Genomic DNA, 21,614 nt, shown 5'->3' on the forward strand with positions numbered 1-21,614 from the left:
GGGCGACCCAGACATCTCTGTCCAAGCCCGCGGGTCCAGGAGGGCCCCAGCAGCCTGGAGGTGCAGGTTGCACCAGCACAGGCGTGGGAAATTTTGTGGAAGGTGGTGGTGGTCGGCTCAGAGGTCTGAGATGGGTTGCGGAAAGGAGGGGTCCTGGCCCAGGGGACGGGGACGAGCGGGAAAGGAGTGTTGGTGCAGGGCGGGCGCGGAGACGCAGGGTCCTCGAGCCAGCTGGCCCGCCCCCACTCGGCTGAGGGCCTCGGCCTGGCCGAGGGTCCGGCGGCGCTAGGGCCCCACGGAAGGCCCGGGCGGGTGGGGACCGGCGGCGGGAGCGGCGCGGCGCGGAGCTGCCTCCATCCATGGCACGGAGCGGCTGCGGTGGCGGCAGCAGGAGCCCGGCGCGATCCGCTAGGTCCCAGCCCAGCGCCCAGCGAGCAGGCGACGCGGAGGGGCCGGGCCTTCACTGGCCCAAGGGCCGGGTGCTGAGACTCCGGTCGCGCCGCCGGGGGCTGCCCGCGCTGCGCTGACAGCCGCGCCCGCGTCCTCCCCGCCGGGGCGCTCGCCGGACATGCCCCCGGGGCGCGGCGGCGGGGACCCCGGGGCTCGCCTCCGCCCAGGGCCCCCCTCCACGCCCTCGGGCGCCCCGGGACCCCGCTGAGCACTCCTCCCGCACGCCTGGGTTCCTCCGGCCGGAGCGCAGCCCGGCCCCACCGCTGTGGGTCCCCGCGGGGCGATGGGTTGATGGGCGCCAGGGAACGCAGGATGCGGGGGGCGCCCGCGCGCCTGCTGCTGCCGCTGCTGCTGTGGCTCCTGCTGCTCCTGGCGCCCGAGGCTCGGGGCTCGCCCGGCTGCCCGCTACCCATACGCAGCTGCAAGTGTTCGGGGGAGCGGCCCAAGGGGCTGAGCGGTGGCGTCCCTGGCCCGGCTCGCCGGAGGGTGGTGTGCGGCGGCGGAGACCTCCCGGAGCCTCCCGAGCCCGGCCTTCTGCCTAATGGCACCGTTACCCTGTGAGTACCCTACCAGGCCAACTCCGCCCGAGCTGGGACGGGGGACGAAGGGAAGCGAGACGGGAGGGGTGGAAGCAGGGGGAAGGGGGCTATCCCCCCACTTCAGAGATTCCCGGACAGGCCTGAGTCCAGGCGCCCACAGGGGAAGCTTGGAGGAGCAGGAGAGAGGCTGGGGCTCCAGGAGCGCGGAGGCGGGAAGGGACTGTGGGGGTCAGGCGCACCCCAGAGAAAGGCACCGCAGGCGCCCACTCACCTGCCCAGGTGAAGTGGAGCGCACGCCTGCAGGGCACCCACGCCCCAGATTTCCAGCCTGGACTATGGTTGCGGACTCTGGGGGACCTGAGAAGGGTGAGAGCGGGGAATGCTCAGGAAAGATCGACGCCCGTGGCCCAGGAGGGGGCTGTGGTCCTAACCACTGCGGACGCGTCCCGGACCGGGCTGGAGGAGTCTCCGGATTTACCTGGCTGGCCTTGTCCCTTCAATTGGGGTCATCCCATCCATACCCCCTGGCCTGCCAGCGCCGCTTCCAGCCGGTCTCCTTAGGACAAGGGGAGGCTGGGCTCGGAAAAGTCGGCCCTTGGAATGCGGGCGCTTCTGGGCTGCAGGATACCCTGGCGTCCCTATCCCTCTAGAGGCCCCTCTCCCGCGGCGCAGTTTGTGCAGTGAGCTCTGTGCTGAGTCCCGCGTCCTTGCCTCTCCTTTGCCTCCCCTGGAAGTAACTCGAGCTTTGGCTGTTTCTCCGTTGACTTCGCGCAAAGATTGCGAGTAAAGAAACGCGGCTGGGGAAGCGGGGTTCCCTCACCGCAGCCCACCCCGGCCTCCTTCGGCGACTTCCCTCTCAGTCAGGGCCTCAGTACGCCCTTGCTTTGCTGGCAGCGAGCGCGGCAGCGCCGCAACCCGACCCCGAGCCTCCTACAGGGGGTCGCAAGTCCCAGCAGCCGCGCGAGCATTGGCGACCCCTCCCCACCGCAGAGATTTCCTGCGCCGACCACGTGCTCGCAGCTCCACGCACGCCGTGGACTTGAGGGTCTGGCCCCCGCGACCGCCGCTTCCTTTCCTGTCCCAAATCCAGCCTAAGGGCCGCTTCCCTTTCCCTGTCCTCCTGACCCCAGTGGTAACCGTTTCTCCACCGCCCCTTGCCCGGAGTCAGGGCTGGCCCAGTCTTTTCGATTGTGTCCAGAACAATACAGTAACGCCTCTGGTTGGGTGAGTTCAGAGGCTGCCCGCTTCCTGACAGGACACAACTGGTCAGCCTCTGACGCTGGCTGCCCGGCCGGCATTTTCCCCCGCCCGGGTGTGTGTGTGTGCATGGGTAAGCCTTGGGGGTGGAGGCGGTGTGTCTGCTCGCTGCTGCCTCCCTGCTGCTCAGGGCTAAGGCCATGGCCAGGGAAGGCACCTGTGGCTGTTCAGGGCAGCTCTCTCTGAGTGTCCGCTGGGGTTTGAGGGTCCAGGCAGGCCTGGGCATTCCCCAGCTCACTTAGTTCTGGAGGAGAAAAATGCTTGCTCTGCGGAATAATCGGTAGCATCTGCGTGAGTCCCAGCTGCATCATAATCAGAGCTGAGAGCTGTGCGTGCATGTGTGCATGCTCTTGTGTCTACTCATGCGCATATGTGGGATGTGTGTTCTCTGCGTGTCTCTGTGTCAGGGTTAGGGAATCCTAACATATCAAAGGTAGAAGGAAGTGGGGGAGGCAGTGGATAGAAAGGCAGTTTTGCAGTACATCTTAGAATGATCAGGCCATGGTTAATTCCTATTTGTGCCACTCCTAGGAGAAAGTTGGGCCAACTCTTGGTAAGAATACATTAGAATCTGGTGGCAGCAAAGGTGACCCCTAGCTCACCCTCCCATCGCGAATCCTCCCAGGCCACTGACCCATCAGGCTTGGGATAGGATACCCTTTAAGGAGCAGCCCCCGAGCCTGGCTCTGGATGTCCCCACAGGGACACAGACAGGGCAGGCCAGGAATGCCCTGGAGAGCCCACGGGTCCTTCAGCCTGGAGAGTAATGGAATCCCCAGCCACAGACTTACTGCTTAGTTCTCCTGCCAGACTCTGCATAATCCTCATCCTCATGGCACCCCCTAATCCCCACCAGCTGGCTTCAGAAAGAAAAAGAACCCGGGCTCTCCCTCAGCAGAAGCTGGGCAAGGGTTCCTTCCTCTGAGGCTCAGTCCCTCCAGCACCCCCACACCCACCCCAGGATGCATCCTGAGGGAAGGAGCAGGAGAAGGTCTGTGTAGGGGCTGAAAGGGGATGATCTGTCTCCTCCCCATGGAGAAGGTTTACAGCCAACAGCCCTCTAACAACAACAAAAACCCCAGGTTAACAAGAGTAAAGCGTAACTCATGTATTACTGTTATGCACACACGTGTGCACGGGAGTCAATAAGGCTGAAATGCTCTCTTCACAGGGCAGAGATGTATGGACTGGGAGGTGGGAGGTGGCTGGCAGGTGATGGGACTCCAGAGAAGGTGAGCTGCACAGAAGCAAAGATGGTTTCATTATGCGGATTTATGTGGATCACGCTGCTCAGGTGATCTTTCAGAGCTTTCTGAGTAGATGAGAAGTCTGTTTGGGTGCTGTGACAATTCTCAGACTCTTCTCCTGCTCTTTCTTGGTTATTTGCTGAGATCTCTAGGGAGGAGGTATTAAGACCATTGCCTTTCTTTCAGGGAGACGTTTTACTCCATCTGGTAAGGGAATTCCAGGGAGAGTGCCCTGTCCCTGCGCGGGGGGGACAGGGGACAAGATAAATTAGCAGGATCTTGGTTCTGAGCTCCAAGTTCTGAGGCCCCTAAGGTCTCTCAGTGTGTCAAAGTGCCTGGTCTTTGGGGTATCGCCCTCTGAGCCCCTGCGTCTGGGAAGGAGGGGGCTGCCGCTTCTTTTGCCCAGCAGCAAAGCCAGACGACAAGAGCTGAGAGCCGCCGCACGCAAATAGCCAGACTCACTTCCAAACTCCTCCTTCGTGCTTTGTATATATTCTTTTTTTTCTGCCATGAACATTTTCCTTTTCACCTTTTAGCTTGTCACCTGGTGCAAATAAAACTGGAGCCATTCATTTTTGCATTTTGGCTTTATCCTCCCTCCCCATCTCCCCAACATTCCCATGGATTTTTCCTCCAAGATGGGGCCCCGGGGCACTCAGGATTGATCCTTGGGGAGCCCAAGTGCTGGGGGCTGTTCAGGCATGAAGGTGGGGTCCCTGTCTGCGGAGAGCCTCCTCCTGCGCTCTGAGAAAACCTTCCTGCAGTCGGAGGCGACCCCATTCACAGTCCTGTTTACCGCATGGAAAGCCCTCCCGCCACCTCCACCCATTATCTGAACTCTGCCTTCTGTTTTTGCATCCTCCCTCTCCCCCATCCTTTGCATTTTTTTCTCTAGTGGATTTTCATTCGCAGTTTTCCAGGAAAGCTGAGCTCTTGGCTTCCTTCCTGATCCCTCTGTCCCACACCCCCCCCACCAGGCTCCTGGCCCAGTCTACAGGGCAGCTGTGGGCACCCATGCTTCTGAACAGAGAGAGCAGGAGCCTTTGTGGGCCTCCCCGAGGGAAAAGATCCCACAGGGGGTGGCTTCTGACAGGGAGAACCTGGGTGTGGGAGGAAGGTGCAGACCACTGTGAGCCCTACTATTACTCGGCAGCAGCTGAGGGCTGAGGTTCTCAGCTCTGGGAGTGAGTGAGGGGGAAGGGGGATGAGGATAAGGAATTCCAGGAAAGGACTGTTTGTAGACAACTCCAGAAGGAAATCTATAAAGACCTCCTGGGACATCTGAGCAGGCACTCCGAGGATACCAGCCAGTGTCATAAATTTCCAGACAGCCTGGGCTCCAAAGGATCTTAGCGATAAGGAAGTCCAGTCCCACATCTTACAGCTGAGCAAACTGAGGCCAGGAGAGGAAGGGTGCCTCGCTGACAGTCACACAGCCAGCCTGGGGCTGGCGCCGGGATGGGCATTGCATTCCTGCCAGGTGACGGCCTCGCTGCTCACCTGGCTGGACTTGGGACCCATTAGACACAAAAGATGCTTTAAAAAACCCGGTTCCTTCCCCGCAGGATCTGAGCCCTTTTGACCTGGGAACATTCCAGGCTGGGCAAGGAAAGGTCACTTTGAATTCCTCCAGAACAGGCAAACCCTCAACCTGCTCTGCCTACCATTCCGGAAGGCGGGAGTGCCCACCATGCAGGATGCCCACCTAGGGAAGAGGCTGTCTGCCGCAGGTGTGCCCAGCATGGGCTGGGTTCTTCTGCTGGGAGTTCAGTGTTCTTGGTGGGAGAAGTTGAGGAAGATGGGCCTCAGGGAAGTAGTTCTTGAGCACAGGTCTCCCTCTGGACCTCCAGCTGCTGGCTGGGACTCCCTTCAGGGCCCCTTATTACAGCCACCGGGATCCAGTTAGGGGAATTTGGGCAAAGCATGCCAAGCGTCGTGCACATGGCCTGAGGGCAGGACAAGGATGCTGGTGGAGGGGCAGGCCCAGGCCGGCGCCCCCACCCCCTTCTCTTCTACCAGCTTTCCCCCATATGGTTCTCATAAGGTCTGGGCGCAGAGACAGCAGCCAGAGGAAGTGGCTGTGTACAGAGAGCTTTTGTGAGAGAAGAGGGGGAGGGGGAAAGAGCGAAGAAAAAGAAGGAAAGAAGAGAGGGAAGAGGCCAGAGACAGAGAAGGCAAGGGCAAGCCCGGAGACTCCAGCACCCACTCCCCTCCCAACCAAGGGGTGCAGGTCTCAGCTGCGGCACCCCTACCTGGGCTCTGGGACCTTGCCTGTTCAAAGGGAGGGGCCCAGCAGAAACCTCAGTCTCTCCTGGACTCTTCCCCACCACCCACTGGAGAAGCTGGAGGTCACTAGCTCAGGATCCAGGGATTCCACACATCCATCCGCTGGGGCCTGGAAGCTGCTCCCCTGAGGGCTCCCTCTGCTGCAGAATGTTAGAATCAGGGTCCCATCCTAGGGAGAACCCTGGGCAGAGCTCAGAGTGCTCTGGGGCTCACTGGTTGAATGAAAGACACTGCAGAGGCCATCATGCTGGCTCCTAAGGGGGCACTTGTGACTCCACCCCCAGTGGGTCCAAGACCCCGAATGTGTTATTTGGCCAGAGTTATTCCTGCATGTGCATGAACCCAGCCACCCCTGAAGCCAGCGAAGTCCCTTTCTGCTGGCTACCATCTCCCCTCTGTGATTAGGGCGTGGGGGGGGGGAGTGGCAACCCCTCGTCCTGGGGGGGAGTCTGAGAACTTCCCCCAAAGGCACAGGCAAACCAATGTAATTTGAACCTGACCATAAATTGACCCTTCACTGTGGGGTCATGTTTTTAAAGAAAGAGAGTGTTTCTAAGTTTATCCCACATAGGAGTCATTGAGAGAAGAACCCTTTCCTGATGGAGAGTAAGTTCCAGCCACCTCTGAGTTGATCACTGTCCTTCCACTCCGTGGAGGCACAGGCTGCTCCCCTCAGCAAAGCCCAGAGAGGGGAGGAGAGTTCCCAGACGCCACACAGTCTGGACCCAGACACCGCTAGCTTCCTTATCACCCCAGAGGTAGAGGCTGCCCCAGCCTCCCTGGCAGCAGCCAGAGAACAAGGGCGGGGAGAGGAGGGAAATGGCCCCGGACTGGGGGACCAGAAGGAAGATCCGGTAACCGCTGGGAAGGGCTGCTCAGAGGGGCTGTTTATTTTCATTCCCCCAGCCCAGCCGCTCTGTTCTATTTACAGCTCAGACACTGACAGGACGAAGCTGCCTCCCCCCCTTCCTCCCTCCTCCGGGGGCCCCCATCCTTCCCAAACTCCAGAACATTCCTTTGCTTTCAGGACTGGGTTATGGGGGGAGGGGGCAGAGAAGCCGTGGAGTGTAGGTCACTCCAGCAGCCTCCCAGGAGACTTCCCAGCTCTCCCAGCCCTTTCCTGGGAGCCAGGGAGGTGTGCAGGATGGATGGGGCCAGGTGAGGCACGGGAGCCCCATCCGTCACAGAGGAGCAGGCAATGGACAGGGTGGGAGAGCGAGTCCTGGGGAGGGAGTTCCAGCCTCAACCGAGGGGCCAGACATCTCCCAGCTGGGAAGGGAAGAAAAAGTCTCAGGGCCCCCTCTACCGCCTCTGCTCCTCCCTCTCCTCCTCCCTTCCCCTGCCAGGGCTCCTAGCCTTGTGGGGAATTGTGTATGGAGGCAGAAACTATGACATCAGGCTTCAGGAGACTCAGCGTCCAGGATGGGAAAGGCCATCAAAGATAAGGTGTGGGGTCTCCAGTCTGCCCCCAGGGAGGGGCCCACCTGCCCGCGGTGAGACACACACGTGTTGCCCTTAGCCAGGCAGCTCTAACTAGACCCCAGGGCTCCTGCCTCCCATCCCCTCTGCTGTTAGTCTGTGCAGGTGGGAACCCAGAGACAAAGCCACCAAGGGCAGCTGCATCTACAGGAGAAAGGGAGAGGAAGCAGGACAGAGAGATCTGGGGACTCTGAAGCTTCTCAGACCTCTTGAAAGCTTCACAACCCTCAGTCTCAAACAGTGACACTGCCCCAGGCAGCAGGGTCCCCGGAGGCCACACCTGCCCACTCTGCTGATGGCAAGGGTGTTTTCTGATGAAAATGCGGGCACATGGGACTGGGAGTTTAAGGGGCCTGACCCCAAAAATAGTACTTCCTGTCTTCACTTGAGGAGGGTTGCTGAGCTATAGAATAGGTTAGCAGACAGGAGATCAAAATACAGGTTTATTGTTGATAAAAGCTAGATTGGAAGACCTAGCTTAGAGGTTCAGCAGCAATGAGTTTAGTCAGAGCTGCCCACCCAGGGGACGTCCGAGTCCCACTCCCAGCCCCCCTGAGGGAGGGCCCCCACATTAAACAGCTCTGCAGGCAGGAAGGTCTGGGGCCTCTTTGTACACTCACCAATCAGAGGAGCCATCCCTGGAGATGGGACAGGGCAGATGCCCTAATCCGTTTTCCTCCACATGGATACATGAGCCAGGGAAAAGGGGCTCCCCGGATCCCATAATGGCCTAACAAGAACAAGCGTATTCACGGGGTCCCTGTCCAGAAGCACTGCATGGAGTATTTGAAATCACTCTGACCCAGCAAATGTACAACCCATGGTCTCTAAAACGCCCTTCCAACTGTTTCCACTTCCTCTCTGGCACCACCTTGGGTAGCTTCAGACAGTGTGACCCCTATGGGTGTGGCATCCCAGAAAGGCTGTACTGTGGAGCCAGGCTCACTCAGAGAAGGAAGGATGCTATCTCCTAGGTGCTGGGGAGAGAGGGGGAATTGGAGGTAGAAAAAAACTGCCATTTGGCTTGGGGAAACCCAGGGCTCAGCAGTGAACTCTGTTGACCAAACAGCCCCTCCATCCTGGAACTCTGCCTCTGTCACTCAGCCAATGCCTACAGTGTATCCCCGCCCTGTGGGAGGAGGCAAAAGACCCAGGCTCTGCCCTTCTGTCCTTACAGTCTCCTGGAGACAGGTACCAGCTCACAACGCCAGACAGGCTCAGGGCAGCAAATATAGCTTCTAGGGAGGAAAGGTCAAGGATGAGTATCTACTTAGGTAGAAAAGACTGATAACTTCAATCCTTTTGGGTCTGTTTGTATTTTAACAGAGGTCTGCGCCACGTGTGTTGGCGCTTCCCTGTAATCCTAGCTACTCTGCAGGCTGAGGCAGGAGGATCACTTGAGGCCAGGGGTTCAAAACCAGTCTGGGCAACATAGCGTGACTGGGGTTCAAAACTAGTTTGGGCACAGAGAGATCCGTGTCTAAATTTTCTTTTTTTTCTTTTGTTTTTGGCCAGGAGGGGTGGCTCACACCTGTAATCCCAACACTTTGGGAGGCCGAGGCAGGGTGGATCACGAGGTCAGGAGTTCAAGACCATCCTGGCTAACATGATGAAACCCCCATCTCTACTAAAAATACAAAAAATTAGCCGGGTCTGGTGGTACGCGCCTGTAATCCCAGCTACTCATGAGGCTGAGGAAGGTGGGTTGCTTGGACCTGGGAGGCAGAGGTTGCAGTGAGCCGAGATCGTGCTATTGCACTCCAGCCTGGGCAACAGAGCAAGACTCCATCTCAAAAAAATAAATAAATAAAATAAAATAAATAAATTTTTTTTGTTAGCTGGGCATGGTGGCATACTAGCTCTTCCAGAGATTGAGGCAAGAGGAATTCAAGACCACCCTGGGCAACACAGTGAGACCTCCATCACCACCCATCCCTCAAAGAGGTCTGCTTTCTTCACCTAGAAGCTTGGCTCCCCGCTGGGGGGCTTTTAGGTTGTGCATGGAGGAAATGTGTAAGGTCAATTGGGGGTAATATCCCAGCCTGCACAAATCAGGGGGACACAACACACGTAGATGAACATTCCATCTTCCTGTTGGACACAACTCCCTCCACCTCCTATGAGTGGAAGTTTGTAGATATGCAATATATGATTTATGTTTGTAGGACTAGCCTGTCACACAAGGCTGAGTGCACAGTGACTGTTAGGTAGCTCTGAGCAATGAATGGATGAATGAATGAATACATAAGTGTGGGTGATTACAGCAGACTACGTTCCTTGTGCTCAAGTCAGGATGCTGTAACCCCCAAATCCCCATCAAGGCATACTGATTACCCCCAATGAATACCTGCAGCCCATTTTCTCTTTCTTTTTTCTTTCTTTTTTTTTCAGACAAAGTCGAGTCTCACTCTGTCGCTCAGGCTGGAGTGCAGTGGCACAATATTGACTCTCTGCAACCTCTGCCTCCTGGGTTCAAGCGATTCTCCTGCCTCAGCCTCCCTAGTAGCTGGGACTACAGATGCATGCCACCTTGTCTGGCTAATTTTTGTATTTTTTTAAAAGAGATTCCAGGCTGGTCTCGAACTCCTGACCTCAAGTGATCCACCCGCCTCGTCCCCCAAAGTGCTGGGATTACAGATGTGAGCCACTGCGCCTGGCATGTAGTCCATTTTCTTAGGCTTCTGCCTCCAGGTTACGTCCCAAAGTCACAGATTCCCTTCCCATCCAAGCCCCAGTTTCTTGGTTCCCCTGCTCACCACAAAGTTGGGGTGCCCTTGTAGCAAGGGTAGGTTACAGAAAGGAGACCAGACCTATGAGAGAAGGCAGGGTGGAGCAGGACTCAATGCAGGTTTGTTTTCTCTCATGTCTTGGGCCTCCAGCCCTGCCTGAACAACTCAGCTTCCAGGCTGGGTTCAGGGGCGGTCTTAGGACCCAACCCCCTAAAGCCCCTCCCTAGGCCTCCTTCTATTGCCAGTCGGTGTTCAGGGCTGACCAGACAGGCGTCCAGCCCAGGGAAGGGTGGCAGGGAAGTGCAGGAGTGGGCAGAACACCTTACATGTCCTCACCAACATTTATGTCCCTTGCAGTCAGGCTAAATGCATGTGAAGGCAGCCACGGAGGGATGAGAAGCCACAGGCCAGCCTTTCGCCTGAGGTTGTGTGTTGAAGCAGGGCCTGTGCCCGGGGAGCATCCTCACTTTTGGAGGTCTTACTGTCGTATCAACCATACTAAAATGTACCCACATCCGTCGTCGAACATAATAATTATTGCTAATGACATAGTATGACATTGGGTAATTATGTCATTAAGCATTTGTTAATTTCCATCTTTGTGGCATCTATATTTTAGAGGCAATGCTTCTTTTTTAGGTTTTAAGTGTCTCTTTGGGCCCTGGAAATGCTCAAAGGCACAGCGCCTGCAGGGGAGGCTGAGAGCTCTGATTTCGGTGGGGGTTCGAGCCCCAGGGCTTTTTGGCATCAGCAAGCAGACCGCCCCCTACCTGCTCTATGATGGTTTCCCTAAGACACGGCCAAGCTGCCAGTGGGAGGTGTTGGAGACGGGGCCTCCCAGACTCTAGGAACCTCTAGGAACCTAGTGATGGCCTGAACTGACGGAGGCTCCAGGATCAGACTCCCTAGGGAGTATGGATACCCCAGTTACAGAGAGGAGCTCATTGGGTCTGAGTGGTTGGCAGGGGGCTGACACGCATGACTCTTCCTGCACATGTAAGAAACATTTAGTTCAGGCATGTGCTGTGCCCACGTGACTCCTGCAGGGTCATCTTTGATGTCGGGGTGGTATCTGGTATGTTCCTGCGGCTGCCCAGAGCCCACAGAGCCTCTCTGTAGACGCCAGCCGCTCGCTCCCTTGGCCTCCAGCCTCATTAGTGGGAACTCTACTTGCTTCTCTCCCGCAAACTAGGACCCCAGCCGGGAGAGAGTTCTGGTATGGACTTGGTGTGCCCCCTCTCTCTCTGGCCAGATTTCAAACTCTCAAGTAGAGAACAGGAGACTCCAGGGACTGGCCCTCCTTCCTGTGAAAAGCTTGACATTAGGAGTGGGAGAAGGGCGTGGGAGGGAGGGAAGAAAGAAGCTAAAGATGCCTGACCAGGCCAGCCAGGGCTCTGGGGCAGAGCTAGTGTGGTTGGGCAGGAAATCCACCTGGCTGGCCCCCGTGAGGTTTTAGGGCCAGAGAATGGAGCAGGTTGAGGAGGTGTCTGTCTTGAGGGGGTTGAAGAAGGCTGAGGCTGACCCTGTGTCTGTGCTGGATGGAGCTGTGGGTCCAAAGCTCCCTCCTTCCCTGCCCAATTGTGGCCACTTTGCCTGCCTGCCTCCCAGGGGACAGCCTAGAGTGGTGGGAACATTTTTCTGCCCATTGGATGAAGCTGTGTGTGTGTGTGTGTGTGTGTGTGTGTGTGCATGCGCGTGCGCGTGCGCGCATGTTCATCCCCATCAGCAGTGCTGTAATGCCCAGCTTCCTACCTGCCCATAAAAATGCCAGACCCAGCCAGGCACAGTGGTTCACCCCTGTAATCCCAGCACTTTGGGAGGCTGAGGCAAGTAGATTTCTTGTGTTTAGAAGTTCAAGACTAGCCTGGGTAACATAGTGAGATCCCATCTCTAGAAAAACTTCTTTCTCTCTCTTTTTTTTTTTTTTTTTTGAGACAGAGTCTTGCTCTGCTGCCCAAACTGGAGTACAGTGGCATGATCTTGGCTCACTGCAACCTCCACCTCCTGGGTTCAAGCGATTCTCCTGCCTCAGCTTCCAGAGTAGGGATTACAGGTGCGTGCCACCACACCTGGCTAATTTTTGTTTTTAGTAGAGATGGGATTTCACCATGTTGGCCAGGCTGGTCTTGAACTCCTGGCCTCAAGTGATCCACCCACCTTGGCCTCCCAAACTGCTGGGATTATAGACATGAGCCACTGTACCCAGCCTCTACAAAAACATTTTTTTTAAATTAGCTAGTCATGCTGGTGCATGACTGTAGTCCTAGCTCCTGGGAAGGCCAAGGTGAGAGGATTGCTTGAGCTCAAGAGGTGGAGGCTGCAGTGATTTGTGATCATGCCACTGCATTCCAGCCTGGGAAATAGAGCAAGACTTGTCTCTCTTAAAAAACAAAACAAAACAAATCAAAAAAACCCTGCACTGTCTGTCTAAAACTGCCTTCCCTCCTCTCCCCAGATAGACCCACCACAAGGCACCCTCTGGAGAACAGAACCATCAAGCTCAATGTCAGTGGAGGCCCCTCTCTGGATAATCTAGGTCTAGAGTAAACTTCCTCAGACCTCTCCAGGTTAAGGCCAAAAGATCCAATGCTGGATCTGAGGACTGGAATCACACAGTGGTCTTTTCAAGAGCTGGAAATTCCGCAAGAAGGGGGGCCCTTGGAGGAGAAGGATGAGAAAGGCCTTTGCCTGGTGCCTGCGTCTGCGAGTGGGTCAGAGGGTGGGGCATCAGGACCATGTTCTCTGCAGCAAGAAAATATCTCATTTCAAGACTTTCAGGGCTGCAGTTGGTGCTGGGCTAGCCAAACCGGAAGCGTGGGCTGCAGCTGCCCCCGACTCAACCCAGCCCTTGCCTCCCAGCACACACAGAGGCTGCCTCAGAGAGAGAGGGGTGGGGTGGAGGGAAGATAGAGAGAAAGAGACCGGGCCTGCATGAAGTCTGGGCTCAGGGCGGCCTGGGGAAGGATGGGAGCCAGTCCCAGAGATAAGATATTCAGGGCCAGAGGCTCGTCCTTGCTCTTCTCTGGGGCAGGTCCCCGATCTGTCCATCTGTCGCTGTGCTTCCGCCCTGCACACGGATACGAGTGCACTTGGCCCGCAGCTGGTCTGAATTGAGATGTGTTGGCAGAGAATAGAGTAGTAGGACATTCCAGGGTCCTGAGACTTTCTACCAAAATCAAAATGAAAGTATCTCATTAATAATTTTATATTGATTATATATTGAAATGAAAATACAAAAATTAGCTGGGCGTGGTGGAGTGCACCTGTAGTCCCAGCTACTTGGGAGGCGGCAGCAGGAGAATTGCTTGAACCCGGGAGGAGGAGGTTGTAGTGAGCTGAGAGCGCACCACTGCACTGCAGCCTAGCGACAGAGCAAAACCAGAAAGAAAGAAAGAAAAGAAAGAAAGAAGGAAGGAAGGAAGGAAGGAAGGAAGAGAGGGAGGGAGGGAGGGAGGGACGGAGGGAGGGAGGGAGGAACTCAGGCTGGAGTGCAGTGGTGCAATCACAGGTCACTGCAGCCTCAAACTCCTGGGTTTAAGTGATCCTCTTCCCTCATCCTCCCAAGTAGCTAGGACTACAGGCAGGCCACCATGTCTGACTACTTTTTAAAACATTTTTTGTAGAGATAGGGTCTTGCTATGTTGCCCAGACTGGTCTTGAACCCCTGGCTTCAAGCAATTCTCCTGCCTCAGCCTTCCAAAGCACTGGGATTACAGGCATGAGCCACTGCACCAGGCCTAAATAACATATATTCTCAAAATGAACTTTTAGGCCGGACTCAGTGGCTCATGCCTGTAATCCCAGCACTTTGGGAGGCCAAGGTGGGTGGATCATGAGGTCAGGAGATCAAGACCATCCTGGCTAACATGGTGAAACCCATTTCTACTAAAAAACACAAAAAAATTAGCCGGGTGTGGTGGCAGGCGTCTGTAGTCCCAGCTACTCAAGAGGCTGAGGGAGGAGAATGGCGTGAACCTGGGAGGTGGAGCTTGCAGTGAACCGAGATCGTGCCACTGTACTCCAGCCTGGGCGACAGAGCAAGACTCCGTCTCAAAAAAAAAAAAAAAAAGAACTTTTATACTGTGTCCGTGTGTGTGTGTGTGTGTTTGTTTGTTTTGTTGTTGTTTTTTGAGACAGAATTTCACTCTCGTCACCCAGGCTAGAGTGCAATAGTGCGTTCTTGGCTCACTGCAACCTCCGCCTCTTGGGTTCAAGAGATTCTCCTGCCTCAGCCTCCCCAAGTAGCTGGGATTACAGGCATGTGCCACCACACTTGGCTAATTTTTTTGCATTTTTAATACAGATGGGGTTTCACCATGTTGGCTAGGCTGGTCTCGAACTCCTGACCTCAGGTGATCTGCCTGCCTCAGCCTCCCAAAGTGCTGGGATTACAGATGTGAGCCATTGTGCCCAGCCAAGTTTTTTTGTGTGTGTGACAGAGTTTCGCTCTTGTTGCCCAGGCTGGAGTGCAATGGTGCAATCTCGGCTCACTGCAACCTGTGCCTCCCGGGTCCAAGTGATTCTCCTGCCTCAGCCTACCGAGTAGCTGGGATTACAGGCATGCGCCACCACGCCCGGCTAATTTTGTGTTTTTAGTAAAGACGGGGTTTCGCCATGTTGGCCAGGCTGGTCTCAAACTCCTGACCTCAGGTGATCCGCCCGCCTCAGCCTCCCAGAGTGCTAGGATTATAGCCGTGAGTCCACCGCACCGTCCAACTTTTAAACTTTTTAAATGTGGCTACTAGAAAATTTAAAATGGGCCGGGCGCAGTGGCTCACACCTGTAATTCCGGCACTCTGGGAGGCCGAGGCAGGCGGATCACCTGAGGTCAGGAGTTCGAGACCAGCCCGACCAACATGGTGAAACACTGTTTCTACTAAAAATACAAAAATTAGCCAGGCATGGTGACAGTCACCTGTAATCCCAGCTACTCTGGAGGCTGAGGCAGGAGAATCACTTGAACCCGGGAGGCGGAGATTGCAGTGAGCCGAGATCGCACCATTGCACTCCAGTCTGGGCCATAGAGCGAGACTCTGTTTCAGAAAAAAAGAAAAAAAAAGAAAAAGAAAAGAAAACTGAAAATGACAAGCACTTGCAATAGTTTTTGTTGTTGTTGTTGTTGTCAGCTCTCTGTTAAAGAATCTGGGGTATTTGAAGTGGGTTAAAGGCTAAAGAGTTGGGAAAATGTGAGGAACCACCCCCACCAACACCACCTCTGCCCCAGGCTGGGCAGAGCTCTCAAACTGAGATCTCAGGTTTTAATATTGAGGATTGGGAGTTGCAGACTTTTTATTTTATTTTATTTTTTTGACACTGGGTCTCACTCTGTTGTCTGGGCTGTAGTGCAATGGTGCCATCATAGCTCACTGCAGCCTTGAACTCCTGGGCTTAAGTGATACAATCCTCCTCCCTTAGGCTCCTGAGTAGCTGGGACTACAGGCACCATGCCACCAGGCCCAGCTAATTTTTTTTATTTTTATTTACTTATTTTGTAGAGACAGAGTTTCACTACGTTGCCCAGGCTGGTCTTGAACTCCTGGCCTCAAGTGATCTGCCCATCTCAGCCTCCCAAAGTGCTGGGTTACAGATATGAGCCACTGCACCCAGCCCCTTGTCCAACATTTAATGTAAACTCTAGGGTATAGGAAGGGCATGAACTGGGGGTGGAGTGAGGCAGGCTTTGACTTTAAAGTCAGAGCCTGTCACCTGCCAGGCATGATGGTTCACGCCTATAGTCCCAGCTACTCAGGCAGAGGCAGGAAGATTCCTTGAGCCCAGGAGTGGGGCTGCAGTGAGCTCTAACTGTGCCACTGCACTCTAGTCTGGGTGACAGAGCAAGACCGTGTCTCTAAAATATTTTTTTTAATTTTTTAAAGAGCCTGTCACCGCTCAGAGGCCACCCCAGCCCCACCAGCGCCTAATAAGATCCTTAAAGGCCTCTTAGAGGCCCTAAGAATGGTCAAGATTATGATTACCACGAACACCCCCATGTGTGAAGTGAAAATAAAACTATCCTAACCCGTAAAATGAGAATAATAAATACAATAATAAAATGAGTTAATAGAAGGTCTAATATCTCATATAATGAATACTGTGATGTACTTTTTGACATATCAACATTGTGCATGTGTGTGTGTGTTTGTGTGTGTGTAAGCATTTTGGAAACCCAGCCAACCTACCTCCCTACTTATCACTTCCCACCAGGAAATGTCACCATTGGAGGGACCATTAGGCAGGCACTGGATGGGTGGGAGAGATCTATGGAGTGGGGAGAAGGAAGGAAGGAGATGAGGTCTCCACCCCTCCCATGGTCCTAGAAAGCCCCTTCCACACTTTTCCATGCTTCCCTCCATCCTGGCCACTGTCTTCTCCACGAGCCAATGGAAGATGGAGCAGCTGGAATGTTAGCCATCAGGGGTCTCCCCACTGCCCCTGATCTGTTCACCCACCACTTCTAAGAAGCTTCGAGGCTCATCTCTTTGCCAGCTCCTCTTGGGGCTTGTTCCTTCCCACTTCCCTCTCCCTTCCAGTCCAGCTTGGAGGCTGCTCGCTCAAGGAAAGGCCCAGGGCCTGCACCTCTGGCCTTCCCAGGTCAGTTCTCTACCCTTAAGACCAAAGAAGGGAGACCCTTTGCCTCAGCCCAGGGCAGGCAAGAGTTTGGGCGGAGAGGCTCATTAAAGCTTTCTAATAAGCAATTAACTGGGGGATGAGCCCTTTGGCTGGCCTGGATCTCCCTCCTCCCAGCAGGGAGCTTGGCAGAGAAAGGCTGAGTGGGTGGGCGGAGATGAGACATTCGGTCTCTCTCAGTCACTTGGGGCCCCTTTCCTCTTCCCCTAAATACAAATGAATAAATAAATGGAACCCGGAGGGCACAGTGACTGAGGCTGAGGCCTGGCTTCCCCGACACTCGGGGCTCCATCAGCTTTCTGCCAAGGCTTCAGAAGGATTGGGAGGTCAGGGTGCGGCCATTGTGCACGCAGGCCCTCTGAGATGGGGGCCTATGAGGTCCTCAGCTCACAGGTAAGAGTGTGCAAAGCTCTGAGGAAGGGCAGCTCCCGCCTGCCTCCAGACCTGCTGGGCATCCTGGCCCCGTTCAAGCCATTCTCCCCACCACTCTTCTTGGGATATTGGGTGAAGGGCTTGAGCAAAGATGAAACTGTGAAGGGCATGACGGGGCACTGAGGGTCAACCCTGTGGTTCCAGAGTGGAAACGGGGCATCCCAGCATCACCTCCAGCTGCTCAGCCTACCTCCCACTTGCACACAGAGCCCCACGTCGGAGCCCGGCTTGGGGGAGACTCAGGGCAGAAAGGTCTGACTTGGGGCTGGGTGGACTGTTGGCCGGCTTCTCCCTATAATCTCCGGGAGTAGAGGGTGGGGCTGCTGCCTTGCACAACTCCAGGTGGCGCCGTTGACATAGATGCATGCTGGCCCCACCAGTGGTGAAAGCGGATGCCCAGCATGTAACAGCACCTTCTCCTGTCTGTGTTCTCTCTGTCCCTTCAGGCTCTTAAGCAACAACAAGATCACGGGGCTCCGCAATGGCTCCTTCTTGGGCCTGTCGCTGCTGGAGAAGCTGTAAGTGCTGGGGAAGGTGGGGCGGAGGAGCGGGCTAGCCATGACGGCAAGGGGTCACCCCGGGGAGGAGGAGGAACGCTGGTCGCTGAGTGACTTCAGAACCTGCCGGCCGAGCAGGGCCGGGAGTTCGACCCAATGGGACCCTGCCCAGGGCTTGGCCAACAAGGAGAAGCCAGAGAGGCCGGTATGGAACGAGAGGCCAGCTCCTCTGCCCGACAGGGCGAGAGAAGAGGGGAGGGGCTCTGAGAAGCTCATTAACGCTCTTTAATGAGCAATAAGCTGTGAGGGCCGAGCCCTCAGCTGGCCTCCCCCTCCCAGCTGGGGGCCCAGCATAAAAGGGCTGAAGGCGGCTTAAAGCGACTGACTGCGGCCCTTTTCTGCCTTTCCTACAAACAAATCAACAAACAAAGCCCCAAGGGGGCTGAGGGTGGGGAAGGCTGATCGTTTCCAAGCCTCTCCCGGACTCCAGCCCACCCAACCCTGGTTCAGAGCCGCCTGGGCAGCAGCAGTCTTCAGGCTGGCCTTGGCCCTGGGGCTGCCAGGGCCCTGCTAGCCAGCTGGAACCTCATTCCCAGAGCTGCGGCCCTTGTGTCTGGTGGGGCCAGAGTGGGGAAGAGGGTTATTGAGGAGGAGCTGGTGGCTCTGAGTTGTTAGGGAAATGGGGGGACACAGAAGCCCTGCCCTCTCCGCATGGGGAGCTGGTGGAGAGGTAGGGTAAGCTCTGGGTGGGAGACCTCACTCAGCCACTTGGGCTAGTCCCTGAAGCTGCCAGACTAGAGAATGGAACCACCCTCTGTCTAAGTTCCCTGCTCCGTTGCTACACTCCAGGGACCACAGCCTGGACCACAGCTCTGGGTCCTTGCCCCTCCACCTGGGCCTCCCACCTTTTCCTAGAGCCTGACTCTTGCTTTCTCTCCCACGGCCCCATCCCCTCTGCCATCTCTGCTCCCATCCTGCTAGGCTTTCCTAGTTTCTCTGACAGGGAGGGCCCTTGGCCCCTCTAGCACCATTTTGCCCAAAAGCTTTGGGTCAGTGCAGTGGGAGACACAAAAGAGTAAGGTGTGACGCCTGCTCAAAAAGAGCCCAGGCGACTGCAGTCCAGGGGAGACCACAAACAATGCTATGTATTTTAGAATTAAGTATATTGGGGGCTGGGCGTGGTGGTTCCGTAAATCCCAGCACTTTTGGGAGGCCGAGGCTGGAGGACAGCTTGAGCCCAGGGGTTCAAGACTGCAGTAGGAGTGGGGTTGAGCTATGATTGTGCCACTGCACTCCAGCCTGGGTAACAGAGTAAGGCCCTGTCTCTTAAAAACACACACACTTAGGCCAGGCGCAGTGGCTCACACCTGTAATCCCAGCACTTTGGGAGGCTGAGGTGGGTGGCCAAGAGTTCGAGACCAGCCTGGCCAACATGGTGAAACCCCACCTCTACTAAAAATACAAAAACTAGCTGGGCATGGTGCTGCATGCCTATAATCCCAGCTACTCGGAGGGCTGAGGCACCAGAATCTCTTGAACCTGGGAAGCCAAGGTTGCAGTAAGCTGAGATTGCACCACTGCACTCCAGCCTGGGTGACACGGCGAGACTCCGTCTCACACACACACACACACACACACACGGCCGGGCATGGTGGCTCATACCCGTAATCCCAGTACTTTGGGAGGTCGAAGTGGGTGGATCACGAGGTCAGGAGTTTGAGACCAGCCTGGCCAACATGGTAAAACCCCGTCTCTACTAAAAATACAAAAATTAGCTGGGCATGGTGGTGCGTGCCTGTAGTCCCAGCTGCTCAGGAGGCTGAGGCAGGAGAATCGCTTGAACACGGGAGGTGGAGGTTGCAGTGAGCTGAGATCGTACCACTGCACTCCAGCCTGGGCGACCGAGCAAGACTCTGCCTCAAGAAAAGCAAAACACACACACACACACACACACACACACATAGATTAGGGCTCCTGTCAAGTTCAAAGGAGGTGTCAGCAAAGTCCAAAGTGTTCACAGGTAATGGAGACACAGTATGGATGTGACATGGTATTGAGATCTCTCACTATGACAGCAGTCTCATGACGGAGCCTCCATGACACCCATTCCACCGTGGAAGGGAAAGCCTCTGGCCCCAAACCCCTGAAGCTGTGAGGAAAGAGTGATGGCCTGGCTGGGTTCCTGGGAGTGGGAAGGCATAAATCCCATATTTGGGCAGAAAGGCAGAGCAGGCTGTCTACCAATCTGGGACAAGCTGGGGATAGCAGGGGACCTGGGATGGTGACAGTGAGTGGAGTCGCACACGGCTCCATGCCCAGGTCCCTCTGACCATTTCTCTGTGGCACACACGGCTCCATGCCCAGGTCCCTCTGACCATTTCTCTGTGGTGCACACGACTCCATGCCCAGGTCCCTCTGACCATCTTCTCTGTGGCACACACAGCTCCATGCCCAGGTCCCTCTGACCATCTTCTCTGTGGCGCACACGGCTCCATGCCCAGGTCCCTCTGACCATCTTCTCTGTGGCTCACAGACAGAGCGGTCCTGATACAGAGAAAGGGCTGCCACCAAGCTGCTACCTAAAAGTCTCCTTGGTGCCAGGCATGGTAGCTCATGCCAGTAATTCCAAAGCTTTGGGAGGCAGGCAGATTGCTTGAGCTCAGGAGCTCAAGACCAGTCTGGGCAACATGATGAGACCTGGTCTCTAGAAAAAAGAATTTTTTTAATTAGTCAGGCATGGTGGTACACTCCCATAGTTCCAGCTACTCGGGAGGCTGAGGTGGGAATCGCTTGAGCTGGGTAAGTTGAGGCTGCAGTGAGCCATAATTGTGCCACTGCACTCCAGCTTGGGCGAAAGAGTGAGACTCTGTCTCTCTAAATAAATAAATAGGCCAGGCGTGGTGGCTTACACCTGTAATCCCAGCACTTTGGGAGGCCGAGGCCAGCGGATCACCTGAGGTCAGGAGTTCGAGACCAGCCTGGCCAACATGGTGAAACCTTCTCTCTACTAAAAATACAAAAATTAGCCAGGCGTGGTGGTGGGTGCCTGTAATCCCAGCTATTCAGGAGGCTGAGGCAGGGAGAATTGCTTGAACCTGGGAGGCAGAGGTTGCAGTGAGCTGAGATTGTGCCATTGTACTCCAGCCTGGGCGACAGAGCAAGACTCCGTCTCTAAATAAATAAATAAATAAAAATAAAAGTTCTCTTGGGTGTCAACAAAGAGGGAAAGTGGCCAAGCATTCGAGAGCTCTGCATCCTCTGCTTAGCCCAGGCTTAGTCTTGGAGGGCTGAGTCACAGGAAACCAGATGTCCTTCCAGGGGTCTTTGGAGGAAGGCAAGCCTCAGTGGCCTCTTCAGCCCCTGCCCTGCCCCTCTCAGGCTGGCACCTTCCGCAGTGGCTCTTCCTCCTCCTCCTTAGCACAAGCAAGAAGGTGCTGTTCAGAGCCCCTGGTGGCCTCACTGACATCTCCCCTTCTTCAGCCTTGCTTCTGTCTCCTTGTCCTTCAGTCTCATGAGAGCACATTTTTCTGATGAAGATGAAAAGATGGCCTGTCCTTCTCTAGCACCAAGGCTCCAGAGGCTGCATAAAAAGTACACCCTGAGCATGGCAGGCAATCAGAAGAACCAGGGCAACAGCAGCTCACGAGGGGCGACATCTGGCTTGATGCCAAGTCGTGCGATGTAGGAGCAGCACTAGAGTGGGAATTCTAAACGCTGAGTCCCAGCTCCTGCTCTGTGCTGGTCACCCCATCCATTCATTCTGTAGGTGCTCACTGAGCCCTTCTATGTACCAGGCTCTGTTCTAGGCATTGGGAGTGAGCACAGGAGACCAGGTGCCTGCCCTCCTGGTCCTTACCTCTACTGATAGGACCCAGAAAAAAACAAATAGATGTGTGGTGTGTCTGGAGGCCGAAATGCAGCAGAGAGAAACAAGACAGGGTAAGGAGGAGAGAAAGCCGGAGGGCCAGGGGTGCTATTTTATATAGTGAGGTCAGGAAGGCCTTGCTGATGACATGCCTGGGCCTGAGACCTGAAGGGACGAGAAAGGAAGCCTGGAGCTCTCAGGAAGGA

At 55.5% G+C, this 21,614-nt stretch overlaps 1 protein-coding gene across 1 annotated transcript in view; it reads left to right on the forward strand.

Annotated features, from left to right (window-relative positions):
* The first annotated feature begins 289 nt into the window (after positions 1-289).
* Positions 290-21,614, forward strand: part of ADGRA2 (adhesion G protein-coupled receptor A2) — a 46,536-nt gene continuing 25,211 nt past the window's right edge. Inside the window, exons 1-2 of the mRNA XM_033230910.1 lie at positions 290-1,007; positions 17,493-17,564. Coding sequence (XP_033086801.1) covers positions 742-1,007; positions 17,493-17,564 — 338 coding nt within the window. The 5' untranslated portion in view covers positions 290-741. The remainder of the gene's footprint in view (positions 1,008-17,492; positions 17,565-21,614) is intronic.

The sequence above is a fragment of the Trachypithecus francoisi genome, unplaced genomic scaffold (assembly GCF_009764315.1).
Source record: "Trachypithecus francoisi isolate TF-2019V2 unplaced genomic scaffold, Tfra_2.0 Contig01440, whole genome shotgun sequence".
Taxonomy (NCBI): Eukaryota; Metazoa; Chordata; class Mammalia; order Primates; family Cercopithecidae; genus Trachypithecus; species Trachypithecus francoisi.